We start from the raw sequence: 18849 nt of genomic DNA on the forward strand, positions 1-18849 counted from the left end.
ATTTGCTCGTATACGTTTTCAAACCTATTTGCATTTTAGAAAAAAGCTGATTCACCGGTCATAGCACGACCTAGAATCATAGCGTGAATGTCACTTTGGCCCTCATAGGTTTGAACGACCTGCAAGTTGTGCGCGATTCTGGTAATATTGTACTCGTCACTTGCAGCATTACCTCCGAATACTTCCATCAAAGCGCGGGAGTTTTGCAGAGCCCTGTCGCAGTTCTGGCGCTTGATCATGGAGATCATCTCGGGGGCCTCCTCACCGGCATCTTTCAAACGTCCGACCTGCAAACATGCAAGAAGTCCATAGTTAGCATCAGTTAAAGCATTAGCCAACTTCATTTGAATGAGTTGGTACTTAGCTAGAGGGTTTCCGAATTGCTTTCGTTCAAGAGAGTAATTGCGAGCTAAACGAATAGACTCCTCTAGGGCACCCATCGTACCCCAAGCAATTCCGAATCGTGCACTGTTCAAACATGTGAACGGACCTTTAAGACCGCTGATTTCGGGAAACATATTTTCCTCGGGGATCTCCACACCATCCATTTGAATCATACCGGTGATACTTGCACGAAGAGCGGTTTTATTTTTGATAGCAGGTGTAGCCAGAGAGCCCTCGGGGACTTGAGATCGCTCGACCAAGAACCCGCGAATCTTTCCGTCGAGCTTGGCCCAGACAACAAACAAGTCTGCGATAGGTGCATTAGTGATCCACGTTTTGGCACCATTGAGAACAAATACACCCTTTTTGGTAGGATGAGGTTTAGCGACAGTCTCCATGGAGCCAGGATCAGAGCCGTGGTTGGGCTCAGTGAGACCGAAGCAACCGATCATTTCTCCAGTGGCCAATTTAGGGAGGAAACGATCTTTTTGTTCCTGAGTTCCAAAAACATTGATGGGGTGCATAACAAGAGAGGATTGAACACTCATAGCAGAACGATAACCAGAATCAACTCGCTCAACCTCGCGAGCAATCAGACCGTAGGATACATTGTTCGCCCCAGCACAACCATAACCGTCAATAGTGGGTCCGAGCAAACCAACTGCTCCAATCTCCTGCATGATGTTTCTATCGAACTCTTCAGTTCGATAGCCCTCGATCACCTTGGGTTGCAAAACTTCCTGACAGAAATCGTGGGCAGTGTCGGCAATTGAGATTTCATCCTCAGACAAGGCGGAGCGCAGGTTGAGAGCATCTTCCCAGTTAAAACGGGCAGCTGGCCGGCTGAGGGAAACCGAAAACATTCGGCGTGGAACGTTTTTAACCGTGAGCCTGTACATATTCGAAGTGGCACAGAGTATGTAATGATGAAAAAAGAATCTAAGCGTATGCGCTGATATGTAGTGCGGGGAGGGGGGTTACCTAACTCGGTAACTAGATCCTGGTTGTGCATGGTGCGCGTTATAGAACTACTGCGATAAGTGCAATTCGTCAAGTAAGAGTTTAGTGATTTCAACACTTTGCACATATTTAAAGGGATTCCCCAAAAAAATTTGTCCAGAAGTCGTGCACTTGAGCTGTCTGCGGTTACCGGCAAAGGTGTTGGGTATCGTATAACAGTATTCAATGAAACGCTGTAGAATCCCAGTTCCGGCTTCGCCAACTTAAAACCTGAATGCAATGAGTATCGCCCACGGTATTGAATTATTTTAGTTTCTACTTTCATATGAATGGGTAGGGCACAATAAATAAACCTCGACGGTTCTTGAATCTTAATAAAAACAGTTGAGCTGATGCATACATCAAGGCTCAGTTTAGGGTACATCTGCAGACAGTTCCCTAGTCGTGCTTCACTGGGGTAGTTTCTTGGAGTGAACAAGCCTCCACTGATACTGGAACCATTCGGGCAGGTGTGACCACGGTGGGAGTACTAAAGTTACCAGCTGGCCTGGTATAGTCCGCGAGGTAGGATTTTCGTGATCCTGCCCACTCAAAGTTATAAGTGGGTCACTGTCATGATGTCGAGTATCGACGGCTTCGTGCTCGATACACCTTACCTTCAGAATTTCTAAAAATGTTTCTGTTTTGTAATGTGCCGCAGCACCAGCGTACATTTTGTACTCAGATATGATAGAGGAATAAGACCAACACTGAACCTTGCGCAGCACACCGACAAAAAAGTTGAACGTGTCGAGTATCAAAATTGGAGAGTTCCGGTCATCGAGAATATACTTGAGCGTATCTTGTAGAATTCCCTTGCTAGTGAGTTTCCAATCGTCAACTGACATCCAGGGTTGCAATCCCGTATGAACGAGCTGAATTTGATTTGCAGATGCGAGTTCTTGCAGGGCTTTTGACGGCGTCTCAGGATTCATAAACACGATCATATTCAAATTCAGGGTGGACAGGAAAAGAAAGTTCGATGCTTCGACCCTCGTAGCCCTATATATTTCAGGCTCGACACACCCGAAGCCTTCAGGAGTTTGAAGCATGACAAATCCTACAAACTAGTCTAGCACAATATACTTTTGTAAATGATTTGGGATTGCGCTTGAGAGACCTTTAGAATCGAGCCAAGAGCGACTGAACAATCTGGGTGCATACCTCTCTGCGGAATCACAGAGCAAAGTCACTACAGTGCTGTTAGGTCCAAGCTTTTGTGCAACTTCGCATGCTGCTACTACGTTCAACGCAGAAGATGCGCCTACAAATAGCCCCTCTTCATCCAACAGACGATAAACCATCTCAATGCTTTTCTCATCAGGAATTTGTACTGCGCCATCGATGGATTCGATTTCAGGAGCAAGATTATCAGTGACTCTCCCTTGACCGATCCCCTCAGTGATTGAGGATCCCGACCTTTCCTTAAGAACTCCGCCGGAGGTGATGTAGCTATAAAGAACACTACCAGGGGGGTCCGCAAGAAAAGATTGAACACGCCCATTCGAAATATCTTTCAGATATCGAGTTGTACCAGCCAAAGATCCCCCTGTACCCGTGGAACATGTAAAAGCATCAATTTCGCCATTCGTTTGAGCCCAGATCTCGGGGCCTGTTGTTTCAATATGAGCTTGGCGGTTAGCCCTATTGTCAAACTGATTGGTCCATACGGAGTTTTCTAGTGAAGAGGCATGGCGTTTGGCCTGATGATTGTAGTTCATAGGGTCATCGAGAGGAACAGCAGGTACTGGATGCACTTCGGCACCTAGTAGTTTCAACAGATTAATTTTACCCTGAGACTGCGTATTTGGCATGTAAATGACACACTTGTATCCACGTGCACGACAGATATGTGCTAGGCCGATACCGGTGTTACCTGCCGTTCCTTCGACAATAGTTCCTCCTGGCTTAATCAAGCCCCTTTGTTCAGCATCCATAATGATATAGAGAGCTGCACGATCTTTGACCGACCCACCTGGATTGAGATGCTCAGCTTTAGCTAAAATGTTTGCGTTGCAAGTTTTGCTCAATTTGTTTAAGCGCAACAGTGGAGTGTTACCAACTGCACCTGGAAAACCAGATTCAGACACCAAAGGTACAAATGGTATTTTCACAGGTTTTCCAATATTAACTCCTCGTTGGGCGGCACTGGAAGTAAACGCTCTAACCAATGCCATCATGTGTATGGGTGAGTGCGCTGAGTCAAACTACCCCAAGTGTAAATTCAAGGAGATGCAACGAGATAAAGTTTAAAAACAAGATGGGCTTTTCAATTCTGAGATTGTGTTGGTCATTTACTGAAACTGTCAAAACTCACCCCAGTACCCACTGAAGCTGATTTCGCAGAAGAGGGGCTGCTCTACGACCCAGAAGCTTATGCAAGTTACACACCTCTCCTTTGGGAATGTGGGTTGCACGCTCACCTTCGGTTGCAACAAGAGCCCCTTGAATATAAGCCTATTTTCCAACACACTATCAAAAAGTCGTAGGCTTGGTACTTTTGTGTACGCGATCCCACAAAATTCGTCTGCGGCTGCAACTATTCTGGTAGCTTGTAATGAATTCGAGGAGCAGTCTACTTTGCTAGCTAGACTTATATCTTCCAAGTTACAGCGGCCCGTATTTTTAAGTTTAAGTGTTGAAGCTTCTATTTTGTTTACAAAAACACTTATAGAAGCCGTTGAGGCGTCTATAAGCGAAGAATTGCCCTAGCCCGCAAAAGTGGAAAGAGTCTTATGAATGCTTTGAAGTCGCAATGCAAGCTTTTCAGCGGTTCCATCCGCACGGATCACGAAAGGGGCAATTTCAATTCCAAAGATTAGTTCGATTCCATGCGTGAAGCGGGCAAGAACTTCTTCGTCATCTAATTTAAGTTCCGCAACGCTGGCGCCCTGCTGGCCCAGACAGATATTATTCAGTTCGATGAGTCGATTAGAAATAACCTCAGTCGTAGTATCTAACGACTGCTCAGTTATTTTGATCTCAAATGGAGTTGAAAAAGCCAAGACGTTGTGCCGTCCTTTATAGTGGTACCGCAGCTCGTACACACCTGATTCCCAGAAAAGATGTTTGCCAGCAAACACGACAGAGCCTCCTTCTTCCGAAACATCTAAAACACCTTCAGGGTTGTGAGTGAATTGGCCCCTATTCACACCTATCCAGCGTCCAGCTGAGGAAACATTGGTAATTTTTTTGGAATTGTTTTCGCCATATCTATACAAACCGACCCAGTCCTTAGATGTGCGATCCTTTCCACCAGTCCATTTAACAACAATAGGTTCACCGTAATTGTAGGCACTTTTGGACGGCGCGACACTAAACCCATCCGAGACTAAAGCGCGATCTACTCGGGTGATATTCGTCATTGCAGCAGGATATTGTTTCAAGATTTTACGTGTGTCAGAGACAACGCCTTCGACCCTTGGACGAAGTGACTCGATATTCTTGATGTATTCAACGATCCACTTGTTCCAACTGTTTTCAATCAACATCTCATACTTGTCAAAATCAACCCACCCATCCAGTAAACTCGCCTGCTTCCTTATGTTTTTCCGAACACCAGAGTCACGTTCAACATTTTGTGCTCCGTATAGCTTTTTCATGTGTGGCTTTTCGACAAACTGGATAAATCCGATATTATAGAATGTCCAGATGAAAGCCATTGTGGTGACCAGCGATGAGCAACAGATGGAAGCTAAACCCCAAACACCTGCTATACCAGCGAGTCGTTCAGGATGGTTCAGGTAGCGGTAGATTCCAGAATAGGTTAATTGATGGCCATATTTGATATAAAAAAAGTCACCATAAAACCAGCCGTATTCACCGAGCGAATCAAATATAGACCAAGAGGTCCAACCCTGGAGCGCTATCAGCATGACTCCAACAATATAGCGGAATACCCAAAATGGAACATTCAACGGTGACTCCCAGTTTCGAAGACCTAAAACCAAAAGAGAAACATAAGACATGACAATTGTGGCATTGTAAATGGCTTGCCATTGGCTAAATGCATCTTTGGCGGTAAGGCCATACTTGAGAAACAACCTCGTCCATTTCTTTCGGTCACTTTGAAGTCTCAAAAGTAGTCCTAGCCCAACAGTATGAATAGTACGCCAGCACAAAGCAGTCGCGAACAGTATGATATTCAAAACTGCACTCTGGGGAGCGAAGTAGAGCAAAATTGTAGTAGAGACTAACGCAAGAACCAGAATATCACTACTGCGAGTGAAATTGAAATTGAGCAAACCAATCATCGCTTTAGGTGTGAACATAGTCAAGTCGTCCTGATCATCAGCCTTTTTGTTGCTTCCAGCTGGATTGTAAGTTTTCTCGATGTGGGGGTTTTCCACAAAAATCAGGAATGCGAATTGTGCCATGTGTGCAGTGACTGATGCAACGAAAAGTGTCATAGAAGAAGTGATGAGAGATGCACCATAATAAGCAGCATACCCGATAGAATACATTGGATGGGGGGCCAGCTCGAATACACCATCGAAGGTGAGATTCACATCTTCCAAGAAAAAGAAGTCGCCCCAATACCAAGCATAATCTTTAACAACACGATGAGCATCAATTTTCACCCATAAATTGAAGGCAAGCAAAAGCAAGCCAGCTGCCCAGCGAGCGCACACAACGATCCAGGAGTGGTCAGTTGAGTGCAGGACGCTTATCCCTAGCAATACATAGGCCAGAAAATCACTCATCAAAATCAAATCGACCAGATGCCGGAAAAGAATCCATGTTTTGAGCTCATTTGGGTACTTGTTCACTTCTTCGTTCGTCTCAACGGATAATCGAGCCCTGAGGTCTTTCATCACAAAGCGGTGAACCCACCAGTCAGAAGGTTCAAAAATCTTGTATTTTTTTGTCAATTCGGTTAAAGCTTTGTGGTTGGATTGTTTGTAGAGAAGATATCCAATGCCAGCGTTGTAGGCCGCTCTCCATGATAGGAACATGGCAAAAAAGACAGGTATACGCCATGAAGAAGGTAATATGAAGAACAGCACAACATAGCTGCTAAGGATGAATACAGTGATTACGTCCAAAACAGTTTTCTGTAGTCGAGGGTCGAGTAAGGTGTGAAGCATATCACACGTTCGAGGCACTTCAAATACGATGCCATCACTAGTTCTACCACACACCACCGAGCCATCGTCCGCTCGTTCTAAATGGGCTTCCGCATTAGCTGCCACTCTTCCACGTTTTCTGGTTTCACCATTTCTCTTCGAGTCGATGTTGGTAGCATGGCACTCATCAACTGTGTGCATGATATGGTTGACCACAATGACACGGGGACTGGCGCATAATCACTACTTATCACATGCATGCGGGACACTATTGGAATACCAAGTAGTCGTTTTGGATGAGCCGAAAAAGGAGGATTACCGGGTAGGTGGATACTAAATGATCGCCTAGTGAAATAGTTCTATAACCACTCGAACGGAAACATTTTTGTGTTTCCTCAATGAAATGCCTGTTCACATATTTCCATTTCCACCCCACTGGAGAATCCAGCTGATGTAATCAATATTATTGTTGTGTACTAGGGCTTTAGGGCTATGTTGGTCATGTTTTCCAGAGTCTGACTCAAGACACTTACACTCTCGAAGAAGCCCGGATCTATTACCACAACCATGGCTACTGAGCTTACCGTCCAGTCGGAGCGCGCCTTCCAAAAGCAGCCTCACATTTTCAATAACTCCAAGTCTAAGGTCAACCGCAGCAACAAGCGGTGGTACAAGGAGGTTGGTCTTGGCTTCAAGACCCCCAAGGAGGCTATCCGTGGTACTTACATTGATAAGAAGTGCCCCTTCGTTGGTCAGGTATCTATCCGTGGTCGCATTCTCACCGGAACTGTCGTTTCTACCAAGATGCACCGCACCATCATCATCCGTCGTGAGTACCTGCACTACATTCCCAAGTACAACCGTTATGAGAAGCGCCACAAGAACCTTGCTGCCCACGTCAGCCCTGCTTTCCGTGTGAACGAGGGTGATGTTGTGACTGTTGGCCAGTGCCGTCCTTTGTCTAAGACTGTCCGTTTCAACGTGCTCCGCGTGGCCAGCACATCTGGCAAGTCTAAGCAGTTCTCCAAGTTCTAAATAAATAGCACTAAAAGCTATAAAATCTTTCATAATAAAGAGAAACCATTCACTCCATAAGCTACAAAGTGGGTTCACCTACGTGGAGAAGAAAAAAGAAGTTCAAAAAATGGTTTCACAGCCAAATTTAACCCAAAAAATTGCCTCAAACCGGATTCGAACCGGTGATCTTAGCATTACTAGTGCTACGCCTTACCAACTTGGCCATCAAGGCTATTTCTTGATTTGTAAGTGTTGTACACTATAAACTCACAAAATATTGACTTGACAAGATTGTTCTATCCAGACAAAACTTTTCGGCTGTATGCTACTGACCATTGTTCTTATTATTATCTTAGCAGTAGCAGATAAAAAGTCTTTAGATGGGCTGCGTTTCACGCTCTCATATTCCCCTAGTTACCAATGCTTTTATATGTGTTCAGGTGCAGTAACTTATTAAATACGAAACAGTAGAGATACGGTTGAGAAAGAACTTGTAAACCATACGGGAATATATGGAACTAGAATAACGTGGGCCTAGTGAAAGTTTTGCACAGTACATGCTCTGATGTGATCGGTGTCAAGAAAAAGAATTATAAAAAAAAAGGTGACGCAATAACATACAATGGATAAAACCAAGATCAAATATTAGTCTTGATTTACCCGACGGCCACCCCATTACTCCCTGGCATTAGTGTGCTTGTTGATCAAAGTTGATCAATTGTCAAGCTCCTTGGGTGTTAGGTACTTGGCCGAGAGTGTTTAGGGCCAGCAGAGATCGTTAGGCTTAATCTGTAATTAAAAAAGATGAACATTCCGATCCGAATAACTGTGAAATTTATGTAGTTGGGTATGTAGATCCTGGTTTGGCCTTTTAATGAGAATGAGTTTTGGAAGAACTATCAGAAATGAGTTTCACTCGCACTCAGCCGCTGACGCACCCACAGATGAGGGCCAATCCAAGATTTGTCATTGTTGTAACTTCAATCTATGCGTAGTACCCTTAGTGCTGGGTCTCTGAGGGCGCTTAGGTGGTATACACCAAGCTATCTAAGTTGCATAAATACAGTTAGGTGCTTTTCAGTTTCGTACAGAGTCTCCTCAGCAGACAGTAAGAATAGCACCACCCCTACCCCCCCTTCATCTCGATCGGTCCCCGAATGGGCGCGCCCGAAGTCAGAAGAAACAGTCCTGAATGCGCTCACATGTCAAACTCGTCCTACAGGGCCAACTCGTTCTGGTCTTGGTGTCAAGTACAATCTGTACTTGGAGCTTTCGAAGCCCCGTCTGACATGGCTCGTGGTGCTCTCAACCATGTCGGCATATGCCCTGGCGCCAAACGAGCTCTCACTCTTGCATCTCGCATTTCTAACAGCTGGAACAGCCCTTTGCTCCGCTTCTGCCAATGCAATTAATATGGGTCGTGAGGGGGAATTCGATAGACAAATGACCCGTACCCGCCAAAGACCAGTTGCAAGTGAGCGTTTGACACCAACTCAAGCGTTTCAATTTGCAGCAATTTCTGGAACAGTCGGAACCTCCGCACTTTATTTTGGTGTTTCCCCTTTGGTAGCCGCTCTTGGGTTGAGTAATATCGCATTGTACGGTTGGCTCTATACTAGTTTGAAGAGGAAGCATATTTCTAACACTTGGGTTGGTGCTATTGTTGGTGCGATCCCACCATTGATGGGATGGGGAGCGTGTTCATCTTTATCAGATCCCGGAATCTGGATGTTGGCGGGATTGCTTTACTCATGGCAGTTTCCGCATTTCATGTCTCTGAGCTATTCCATCGCAGATGAATATAAGAACGCAGGCTATGTCATGTCTGCTTGGACAGATCCACTAATGAGCTCAAGAGTCTCTTTGAGACATTCTATCGCTATGGTTCCGCTTTGTGTCGGGTTGTGGTATTTCGGAGTTACGGATGCGTGGTTTATCATTGATAGTTCTCTTGTTAACGGTTGGCTTATTTGGACCTCTTTCTTATTCTGGAAACAGCAGCGTGATATTTCTAACGGCCTGGCTACAGTTGATCCTGCTGGCAAGCACAAGCAGTATGCCCGGCAACTCTTCTGGGCTTCAGTGATCCACCTTCCGGCTGTCTTGGTGCTTGCAATGATTCATAAGAAAGGACGATGGGATTGGTTTTTCGGAAGTGAGGACTCTCACGAGGAGGCTGAGAAACCCTGATTCAATTGGAAAGCGTGTCATTGGTCGATACTAGACCGTTTTACGATGTTTGGATTATTCAGCCGTTGTTTATGTTCTCGTCGTTGGCATCTTGGACCATCGCCAGCTTTCAGAAGGACATATCGGCCAGAAAACACCTCTCTCAAAGGTCTAAAATATCAGATAATGCTGAGGAATCTCTAATTGAAGATTTAAAGCGGAGTGTTCGTTCCACAGGCTCGGAGACTTTGAAACCTCCAGGAGTGTTTAAAACCCTTCAGCAGCTCACCGAAGATGCTGTGACTGAGCAAAGCTATGATAGTGCTGGACTGAATGATCAAGGCTTCCTGGCAGAGGTAAGCAATGAAGCTGATGCTGATCGGTCCATATCGCTTTTGCACGCAGATTCATCCCAAGGCGAGTTTGCGTTGAATACATCCAACCACAGATCACCACCATCCTTCGTGTTCAGTCCAGTAACACAAGCAGAGACTTCTACCTTTGAACGTTTTGGGTCTGCTGGTAACGACTCGTGGAACACTACATATACCGAAGACGACACCTACAATGATATGGAGTATGTTAGGCAAGGGTTCATGCCTTCGAATGAGCCTAACGCTTTTATCACACCCCGAAGAATATCTAGCAGGACATATTGATCGGATGGCCATGGAAAGCCACCACCGTATTTGATTCACGTGGTTGGTATGGTTATGTATATAAATATCTGTATATAGTCAAGACTGTGCTTGATGCAAATCTTCTGGTGCCTCCACTATATTCCATTCGGCAGAGTGTCCATTCAAATCCACATCGATTGAAGATATGAAATGGTCCTTGATCAGTTCAGTGTCGGTGGCAAGAGAAACAGCGTGAACCTGGACTTGTTTGCCGTGTTTGATGTAGCTTTCCAGCTTAAGATATAACTGGGCGACAAGAAAGTTTGGTCTAGTAATTGATTCAAAGCCTAAATTAACGACCCCTATTCTTGCTGCGACAAATGCGACGTTCAGAGCCACCATGGCTAAACTGCCACAATAGTTGTGGAATTCACGCGGTGTAGTACGCATAGTGGTTTTCACTGAATGACCGAGATACAATTCTTTCAGAAGCGGCCCAATTCGTACATATGCAAAAGATTTTGTTGGCAGGTAAATGGTATAAGGTAGATGAACCCCTAGGTAGCTGGCCAACAATACAATGAAATAAGACAATCGCTCAATACCTGCATTAATTACTGCAACCGGATAGTGCCCAAGCTTGAGAAATTCAGGAATGGTGTTAAAAGCAAGTACCACATCGTAGTCATGAGTCTTCCTGCGCTTCTTTTTGAGCAGGAACAGATCGAGTAGACTTTCGCAGCAGGCACTTTGCAAAGGGAGTGTTTGCTGGAACAGGTCCATGTAGGTCTTCTCAAAAGTAATAATGCTCTCTCTTTCGTGCTGAATACGCATATTTTTCTCATTCGTGAACGATTTCCTCAACGCTGCCGTACTCTTAGCCGCAGTTGCTGTATCTGTCTTGATCTTCCGTGCTTTCTCCCGTATTTGATTTACTTCAGCATGACATTGCAATGTTGCACGTTTTAATTGGTCAAGCTTGAGCTGAAGAGCTAAGACTTTAGCATCTAACCGACCGGTGCGTGATTCAGACGCACCACAAGAAGTCAATGTGAACGCTTGTTTCGGGTCATTGAGCACTCGGTCAACCTTTTCCTGTAAGTCGAAGAGTTCAAGTTTGGTTTTAATAAGGCCCATTCGAGTTTTGGCGCTGCTGAAGCCGGCGCAGGTTCCACAATTTATGCGCTTTTGCGCCCCTTCTCCGCAAAAGCTGCAGCTCATAATGGTTAGTAACGAACCAACTCCTACAGCAGTTCCCAGTGCCTCTTTGACACTATGCTCGAATTGAACCGCAAGTACTATGCCTAGATAAATATTAATTAATTGCCTCCATAATACACTTGACCCCGTTTTCTTGGAGCAAGTGGAGGGCGCGATTCGCGCCTTCTACGGATATTGGCTTCGTGTAAGAAACCAGAACCGTTGTGTCAAACCCATATTCCACAGCATCTAAAGCGGTATGCAAAACACAAAAATCTAGTGCCAGTCCAACAACATAAACTGACTTAATAGCTTTGGATTTCAGATAGCCCAGAAGCTCTGTCTCTTTTGTTTTTGTAACATCACGAAATGCTGAGTAGAACTCATATTCAGGGTCACATCCTTTCGGTAAAATAAGATCAATCGACTTGAAATCAATTCCATCAACTATCATGGCACCATGGGACTCTTGCACGCAATGATCAGGCCATAATGTTAAATGCGTATCTCTCCCGTTTATCATAAGATCTATACCTGAGAACACAGGCGTACCATGGGTGGAAGCGAAAGAAATATGCTTCTCAGGGTGCCAATCCTTCGTTGCAATTACACAACCCCACTTTCTAAAATGGATCAAGTTGTTGATGGGGCCGGTTAACGACAAACCCCCTTCGACAGCTAGAGACCCATTCTCAACGAAATCATTTTGAAAGTCTACGATTATGAGAGCATCCATTCATTTATCGGTTCTTAGCTGTTACAATGCAGATCTGTTCTAGTGTGAAGCACAAAGCTACAGATAGAGGGTCTTCCGCGTAGCTGTGAGGAACCAAATCTTCTGTATCAGTCAGCAGTTACAGAAACTTGCTACCCGGCAGAAAGGATTGACGAACGGGTAACCTATATACCACCAGGCATTTCAGTTGAAATATCCCCATAACTCGCTAAGTGTGCGTGTGAGTCTAAAGTTTTGTACACTTGATGGCAGACAAGGTTCCTCAGAATTGGGATACTCAGACGAAGGCGGCACCGAACCTTCAAATAGCCGACTACATCAAAGAAGTCCCGGAAAAACCCCTGGTCACAAGTAAGGACACAAGAAATGGCAATAAAGCTGAGCCCATAGCTCGTGCACTCTTATCATTAGGTGCTGATACGCCTGCACGTGTCACTGGAACATCTCAGCGACCCGAAGAGGGTACGGCAGGGGCCGGCCCAGGTGCAGGAAGTTTTTTTGGTGTCGAAGAAGCAGTTATGCGCTATGTTGGTGGCACGTTACAAGATGATAGGTCACAAAAAAAACGCAAGGCCAATGCATCAACCACTACAGGCCAGTACGAGGCCGACTTCAATGAGTACATCGGCAATGGCTCATGGGAGAAGTTTCTCCGCGAAGATATCACTGGAGGAGAAGCAGAACCCCATGAAGCACATACTGAAGCCTATGCTGCTATATTTGATTCTACAGCGGCTGGGCACGTACCGGCGCAAGGCCCAATGGCCACAGGTTCTTCAAGTCGTACGGAAATTCGGCCGCCCAATGAATTGAGAAGTAAGAAGCGCCGGCTAGGGGGCGTGTCGGTAGAAAACACCCTACCACATATAAGCGGCGCTGATGTCCGCCAGCATGGTCTAGATCAGCCGCTCTTTGAATCCTCCTCTTCGGGCTTAGGTTTGTCAAGTGAGCACCCCGATGACGATAAAGCAAAACTTGATGGTAAAAACCGCATAGCATGGACTGGTGATGGTAGTGAAACTGGTGGGTCGTTTGATGATGCGGAATGTCGAGCCCTTGACGAGTTTTTGGAGCGGTTCATGATCCAGAATAGCATGACCAGGCAGCAACTATGTGAACGTGTCTGGACTGCGGAGCGCAAAAAGGATAACTTTTGGGATGCAGTTTCTGCTGTATTGCCTCATAGAACCCGTGCAAGTGTTTACAAGCATGTTCGGCGGGTGTACCACGTTTTCACAGTTCGTGGAAAATGGTCTCCTGCGGAAGACCTCCACCTTGGCCAGCTGGTGAATGAGCGCGGAGCACAATGGAAATCCATAAGTTTGACAATGCATCGAATGCCCGAAGACTGCCGTGATAGATGGAGGAACTATGTCAAATGCGGAGGCCAGCGAAATCAAAATAAATGGTCCGTCAAAGAAGAGAGCCAATTGCACCGTGTTGTAACAGAACAGATGGCACAAAATCCTGGTGCACCAGTAAACTGGACTATCGTATCAGAGCAGATGGGTTGTACTCGATCCAGAATACAATGCCGGTACAAGTGGAAGAAACTTGTGCGTAAAACACTGCCTGGGTAATATGAAAGTGAAAGATGATGTGTTTTTGAGTTTGGTCATGAACAGTTTTCAACAGTATTACTGTTTAATAAATTACTACTTCTTTTTCTACTACGGTCAATAATAATTAGGAGACACTACTTTAAATAGTCTGAGTTCAAATAAGTAACGGCAGAGCCACAGCAACGCATTTTGATGAGCTTAGTCCTTCTTCCCAAATTGTGGAATATAGAAAGGTTTGACAGTAACGTAGGAAATTTCTGGGATAGCGATACCAGCATACGCATTATACCAGGCCAAAATAGCAGCTACCAACCCCATGCATCCACCGCCTGTGACTACAGAGCTTTTCTGGATGAAATTTCCGATTGCTAAGAGCAAAAATGTCAAGAACACGAAGAAGAACAGAGCAGAAAATGCCCAGGTTGATTTCCAGGTACAAGTCCAAAGGATAAGCGTGAAGATCCCCATGATCAAAAGGAAAAGAGCAATTCCATTGTCAAGCATTGTTACGTCGCCATCGAATGCCTCCGCGACTCCAAAGCTGGGGGTCTGAAGAGCGGCAAACGCCATCCAGAAAAATCCATAAACGCTAAATGCAGCGGCACCGAAGGTATTCTCGCAAACAAGCTCCCACATACCTGCGAAGAACTGAATCATACCTCCGTAAAACCACGCCATGCCGACGACAACATTAGGGATGGTAATTCCAAGACCCTTGACGTTGAAGCAAGACAACACAAATGTGGTGGCAGCGAAGCCGCACAAACCAACAGGAGCGGGGTTGCCAAACTTGCGCTTAGTCTTGATCGCCAGACCCGGGTTCATGAAACCACCATATGCCTGCAGAACCTCGCTGAGAGGAACTTTTTTGTTTCCAATTTTGACATATTGTGTAGCGCTCTTGATGTATTCGTGGGCTTCATTTGGAGACAGGCCCATGGCCTTCTCCTGGTCTTCCGGAACTTCGTTGTGAGACATGGATTCGATAATAGATCCTTGTTGGTTACACGCTCGATAGGTTTTTTGGGCATGTGGTACATACGCGAACTTTTATATCCAGATCTTCCCCTCTTTCCCAAATGTTGAGTGTGATGCAAGGATATGTAATGCATGTTCGCGAGTGAAGCTAACCTTGCAGATATTACAGAATATCTCAGTAAAATGAGCAGTCCAATTACTAGAGCCATATGTATACCTTCCTTGGTGTATTGTATTCCTTGTGCTCTTGAATTGATGGTAATGGTACATCTTTCGCTCTCTTCGGACCTCCGCAGTATGTGTGGGGTACTGCAAATCATTATGTACATACATGATGTCAATCTCTTCTACGCAAACGACTTATTGAACAATTCTCGCGGTGGGCTAGGCACAGAAATGCTTCCATGTTTAATCCATTATCGACTAGTTGGACTCAATAGCTCAATGAAACCCTCCAAGTGTCGCATTTTACCTATTTGTACTCAAATCTAGGCGGAAGCAGAACAATGCCCCCCATTGACACATTAATACATGACGCATCCCTGCTCTTTTTGAGCAAAACCTGGAGAAAAGCGAAAGGCCGCAGCAACTGTTGTCACTCACACTTTCTCCGTTGCGCGAATACAGCATAATTTGTTGTTTGTACACTTCCTGCTTTTTTTTTTGTTCCATTTTCTGGTATTGATGCCCAGTCCCAGTTCCCACCGATTTCCGTCATTTGCCGAGAGACACCTAAAACGCCTACTTACCTCAACAATGCCACTAACTAATTAGGGCCTTGCGGGCGGAGCAAGAGTTTTGTTATGTAATCAATCCCCGCACATGGTCCAACGCCATTTCGTGCTCCCTCGGAAAAGATTAATTTTGCGGAGTAAGCTTGCGTTGTTTTCAATATTTATTTTATAGTGCTTGAATACTTCCTTTACCTTCAATTTCCATCTTAAAACCTAATTGAGTACTCCGCTTGTCGTCCTGCTGAGCATTCCAGTGCCAAGAGGCATCATACTTTCACATGGTGGGTGGGCTCCGTGATCCAGCAAGTGACGAGCCTGCACGAAAATCTCGCACGTGTTTGGATGATTGTGCTCTATCTTTGTGCTCTTTGGTAGGAATCGTGTGTGTCTTTTAGCAGGTAATGGATGGTTGGATCAGCTCGAAGATTTGCCAGATAGCTATAGATATGTACATTGCTGCAGAGGCTGCTTGAACGTCGAGAAAACGACGTTCTTTGATGCGCGTCTATCTTGACCGCATGCGGAGTATGCATTTACTTCAATTTACTGGAGTTTACCCCTTTCTTCATATTTTTATTCTTCAATAGACCCCAGCGCCCTTTCCTGTACTCGCATTTGGTTTCTCATGCCAACACTCATGATACCGATACTTGCAATGTATGTTATTGATGTCTAATGGTTTCCTACATATGGAGACTTTTTTATTGTCTATACGGCGTAGAACATCCTCCTGTAACTAGTTTCGATTGTTTTGAGTGGAAACCAAATAAAATTAAGGCAGCGCCTTGTCCACTTCCAGCGTTTATTCAATGTTTTACAGGGAATATATCACAATTAACGAATTTCGTAACGAGCGGTTCGATGGTCTAGTTGGTTATGGCATCTGCTTAACACGCAGAACGTCCCCAGTTCGATCCTGGGTCGAATCATTTTTTTGGGGGGGAGGGCTTAACATAATCGATAATCCTTTCAATACTACTTTAATCTTTTTATCGTCTTATATATTGAGGTTAATTACCCCAATACGTGTGTATCTCAAACTGTTTCATAGACACAATGTTAGCGTTTTCTTGCTCATAGTAAGCGCCCTTTGCACATCAATTAACACTCATAGGGCACCTTGAATATGGAAACAGTGAAATTTGGTTAGCTATAAAACTACTCTATTCGTCTACCTCATCGACCATATCAACATCTTCAGTGGAGGGTTTATCCTCGGCAGCTTTGGCAGCCTCTGCTTCGCGAGCGGCTTGGAGCTTTTCTGCCATTTTGCGCTGCTCCTCAGCTTCACGAGCTGCCATCTTTGCCTGGCGTTCCTCTTCTTGCTTAGAAATGTAGCGACCCTTGATGAGGTTGCCAATAGACTGGAGCTCCTCGAGCTTGGCAACATATTTACCCTTAGTAGAATCTTCACCATCTCCGTAAAGCCACTCTTCGGCTTGGGTGGCCAGGTCAAGAAGACGTTCCTTCTCATCTGCGCTAGCAAAATCTTTATAAGGGCCATCCATCTTATCGCGGATTTCGTAAATATACTCCTCCAGAGCGTTCTTGCGATCCTCGGTCTCGAAAACGAGCTTATCATCGGCAGACATCTGACCTTCGAACTCAACAAGTTCATTCAGCTCTTTCTCAGAAATACCACTGGAAGTGTGGGTGATGGTGAGATCATCCTTCTTGACCCACTTCTTAACAGTACGCGTCTCAGGCTCCTTGTCCTCATCAACCTCCTCACCTTCTTTAGGTTCGACAGGCTCCTCAACAGTGACCTCCTCAGCGGTGTATGCAGACTCAACAATGTAAAAACCGCTGGCGTCTTGGCGCAGCTTAATCTTGACGGCAACCGCATCGCCATTATCAGCAGGTTTAACACCAGACACGTTCCACTTGCCAATGAAAGCGGAGAAGCCAGGATCGAGCTCCTCAGGTACAGTATAATTAGCCTCGAGGGCGAAATCACCAGTGCGGAAAAGGGTCACTACCTTAGTAGCAGGGTACGAGCTTCCAGCAGGGAACACTTCCAAGTGGTCGATATCCTCGTCGGGTGTCTTCTCCCAGAAGAATGTGACCGAGCGCTGGTTGTAATCTTCGAATTTGAAAGGACGAACGCGGACAGTCGGGGAGTGAGCAGCACACAAGAAAGCAGCACCACGGGCAATAGCCTCATCCTGATTCAAGGTGAAAGAGAGCTGCTTTCCAGCAAAAGCCTCACTGATCTTCTCCTTGACGCAAGGCACACGAGTGCAGCCGCCAATGAGCTCGACTGAGTCAAGATCCTCGACAGAAAGCTTGGCAGTTGCCAGAGCTTTCTTGACAGGGTCCGAGATTCTGCTGAGATAAGGCTCTAGATACTGTTCAAGTTCCGAGCGCTCCATAGTTGCAGAGACATCGATATCATTCATAAGTGACTCGACATTGAACTGCGCCTGCGTGTTGGCGGAGAGAATCTTCTTCAAACGTTCAGCCTGGAGAAGGACACGAGCCCAAGCCTTGGGGTTTGTGCGAACATCGATTTTGTACTTCTCAAGGAAAACTTTCTGGAAGTGCTTTGCGATAGCAAGATCGAGAACACGGCCACCAAATGACTTGTCGCAAACGGTTGCAAGTACCTTAGCCTCACCCTTCTTGAAAGCGAGGACAGAAACGGTGTAATCTGAATGACCAACATCGACAATAGCAACGTAGCGAGGTTTGTCCTCCGGCAAATCAGTGCGGAAAACACCGTAGCCAACGGCCGCAGCAGAAGTATCGTTCACGATACGGACAGGGTTGAGGTTGGCAATAACGGCGGCATTGGCAACTGCTCGTCGCTGGCTGTCGGTGAAGTAGGCAGGGACAGCGATAACAACATCGTTTACATTACCCTTGGTGTCATCGATAACAGTCTGACGTAGTTTGCTAAAGTACATACCAGCAAGCTGGGTGAAAGTGAATTCGTGGCTCTTGCCGGCATACTGGACTTTGACACCTGTCTCGTTCTTGACAGCGCCGATAGCAGAACCATTGAAATCCTTCTCGACGTCAACTTCAGGGTCTTCAGCAGTTCGACCAATAAGGCGTTTCAGCGAACCGATAGTGTTTTTCACGTTGGAAGTCTCCTGGCCTTTAGCAGCCTCTCCGAGAAAACGGTTTTTCCAGCCGAAGCCAACAAGAGAAGGAGTAGCACGGTTCGAGACTTCGTTAACAACAATATCAATACCACGGTTACGGGCAACACCCAGAACAGCGGTATGGTTACCAAAATCAATACCAAGAGGAACACTGGTCATTTTTGTTGTGAGGCTACTTTTTTTTTTCACCCACCTTTATTAATGATTGTAAAGGCCAAGATCGCAATCGGGTCACGTGATAGAATATTCTAGCCGGTTCTTGAAGAATTTCGGTTTG

The 18849-nt window shown here is 45.5% G+C and overlaps 12 protein-coding genes across 12 annotated transcripts; 4 read left to right on the forward strand and 8 right to left on the reverse strand.

Moving 5' to 3' along the window:
- Positions 1 to 35: 35 nt before the first annotated feature.
- Positions 36 to 1283, reverse strand: B9G98_03955 (Glutaryl-CoA dehydrogenase, mitochondrial; the record flags this gene model as incomplete). Its single annotated transcript, XM_024810512.1, has 1 exon — positions 36 to 1283. One exon carries the CDS (start codon positions 1281 to 1283, stop codon positions 36 to 38), a length of 1248 nt encoding a protein of 415 aa, XP_024666280.1.
- A 510-nt stretch (positions 1284 to 1793) lies between these two features.
- On the reverse strand, positions 1794 to 2435 carry B9G98_03956 (hypothetical protein; the record flags this gene model as incomplete). The annotated part of the gene is made up of 1 exon (XM_024810513.1): positions 1794 to 2435. One exon carries the CDS (start codon positions 2433 to 2435, stop codon positions 1794 to 1796), a length of 642 nt encoding a protein of 213 aa, XP_024666281.1.
- Positions 2436 to 2450: 15 nt separating this feature from the next.
- B9G98_03957 (Cysteine synthase 1) lies at positions 2451 to 3563 on the reverse strand (the record flags this gene model as incomplete). The annotated part of the gene is made up of 1 exon (XM_024810514.1): positions 2451 to 3563. The coding sequence occupies one exon, from the start codon at positions 3561 to 3563 to the stop codon at positions 2451 to 2453; it is 1113 nt and encodes a 370-aa protein (XP_024666282.1).
- A 528-nt stretch (positions 3564 to 4091) lies between these two features.
- B9G98_03958 (Phosphatidylethanolamine N-methyltransferase) lies at positions 4092 to 6650 on the reverse strand (the record flags this gene model as incomplete). Its single annotated transcript, XM_024810515.1, has 1 exon — positions 4092 to 6650. The coding sequence occupies one exon, from the start codon at positions 6648 to 6650 to the stop codon at positions 4092 to 4094; it is 2559 nt and encodes an 852-aa protein (XP_024666283.1).
- A 366-nt stretch (positions 6651 to 7016) lies between these two features.
- B9G98_03959 (40S ribosomal protein S11-B) lies at positions 7017 to 7484 on the forward strand (the record flags this gene model as incomplete). The annotated part of the gene is made up of 1 exon (XM_024810516.1): positions 7017 to 7484. One exon carries the CDS (start codon positions 7017 to 7019, stop codon positions 7482 to 7484), a length of 468 nt encoding a protein of 155 aa, XP_024666284.1.
- Positions 7485 to 8453: 969 nt separating this feature from the next.
- On the forward strand, positions 8454 to 9656 carry B9G98_03960 (Protoheme IX farnesyltransferase, mitochondrial; the record flags this gene model as incomplete). Its single annotated transcript, XM_024810517.1, has 1 exon — positions 8454 to 9656. The coding sequence occupies one exon, from the start codon at positions 8454 to 8456 to the stop codon at positions 9654 to 9656; it is 1203 nt and encodes a 400-aa protein (XP_024666285.1).
- Positions 9657 to 9727: 71 nt separating this feature from the next.
- On the forward strand, positions 9728 to 10294 carry B9G98_03961 (hypothetical protein; the record flags this gene model as incomplete). The annotated part of the gene is made up of 1 exon (XM_024810518.1): positions 9728 to 10294. The coding sequence occupies one exon, from the start codon at positions 9728 to 9730 to the stop codon at positions 10292 to 10294; it is 567 nt and encodes a 188-aa protein (XP_024666286.1).
- A 78-nt stretch (positions 10295 to 10372) lies between these two features.
- B9G98_03962 (hypothetical protein) lies at positions 10373 to 11392 on the reverse strand (the record flags this gene model as incomplete). Its single annotated transcript, XM_024810519.1, has 1 exon — positions 10373 to 11392. The coding sequence occupies one exon, from the start codon at positions 11390 to 11392 to the stop codon at positions 10373 to 10375; it is 1020 nt and encodes a 339-aa protein (XP_024666287.1).
- Positions 11393 to 11570: 178 nt separating this feature from the next.
- Positions 11571 to 12191, reverse strand: B9G98_03963 (Nicotinamidase; the record flags this gene model as incomplete). Its single annotated transcript, XM_024810520.1, has 1 exon — positions 11571 to 12191. The coding sequence occupies one exon, from the start codon at positions 12189 to 12191 to the stop codon at positions 11571 to 11573; it is 621 nt and encodes a 206-aa protein (XP_024666288.1).
- Positions 12192 to 12436: 245 nt separating this feature from the next.
- B9G98_03964 (DNA-binding protein REB1) lies at positions 12437 to 13771 on the forward strand (the record flags this gene model as incomplete). Its single annotated transcript, XM_024810521.1, has 1 exon — positions 12437 to 13771. One exon carries the CDS (start codon positions 12437 to 12439, stop codon positions 13769 to 13771), a length of 1335 nt encoding a protein of 444 aa, XP_024666289.1.
- A 180-nt stretch (positions 13772 to 13951) lies between these two features.
- B9G98_03965 (Ammonia transport outward protein 2) lies at positions 13952 to 14731 on the reverse strand (the record flags this gene model as incomplete). Its single annotated transcript, XM_024810522.1, has 1 exon — positions 13952 to 14731. The coding sequence occupies one exon, from the start codon at positions 14729 to 14731 to the stop codon at positions 13952 to 13954; it is 780 nt and encodes a 259-aa protein (XP_024666290.1).
- A 1897-nt stretch (positions 14732 to 16628) lies between these two features.
- B9G98_03966 (Heat shock SSE1) lies at positions 16629 to 18731 on the reverse strand (the record flags this gene model as incomplete). Its single annotated transcript, XM_024810523.1, has 1 exon — positions 16629 to 18731. One exon carries the CDS (start codon positions 18729 to 18731, stop codon positions 16629 to 16631), a length of 2103 nt encoding a protein of 700 aa, XP_024666291.1.
- Between the last annotated feature and the right edge of the window lie 118 nt (positions 18732 to 18849).

This window comes from Wickerhamiella sorbophila (assembly GCF_002251995.1).
Source record: "Wickerhamiella sorbophila strain DS02 chromosome Unknown contig2, whole genome shotgun sequence".
Classification (NCBI taxonomy): Eukaryota; Fungi; Ascomycota; class Dipodascomycetes; order Dipodascales; family Trichomonascaceae; genus Wickerhamiella; species Wickerhamiella sorbophila.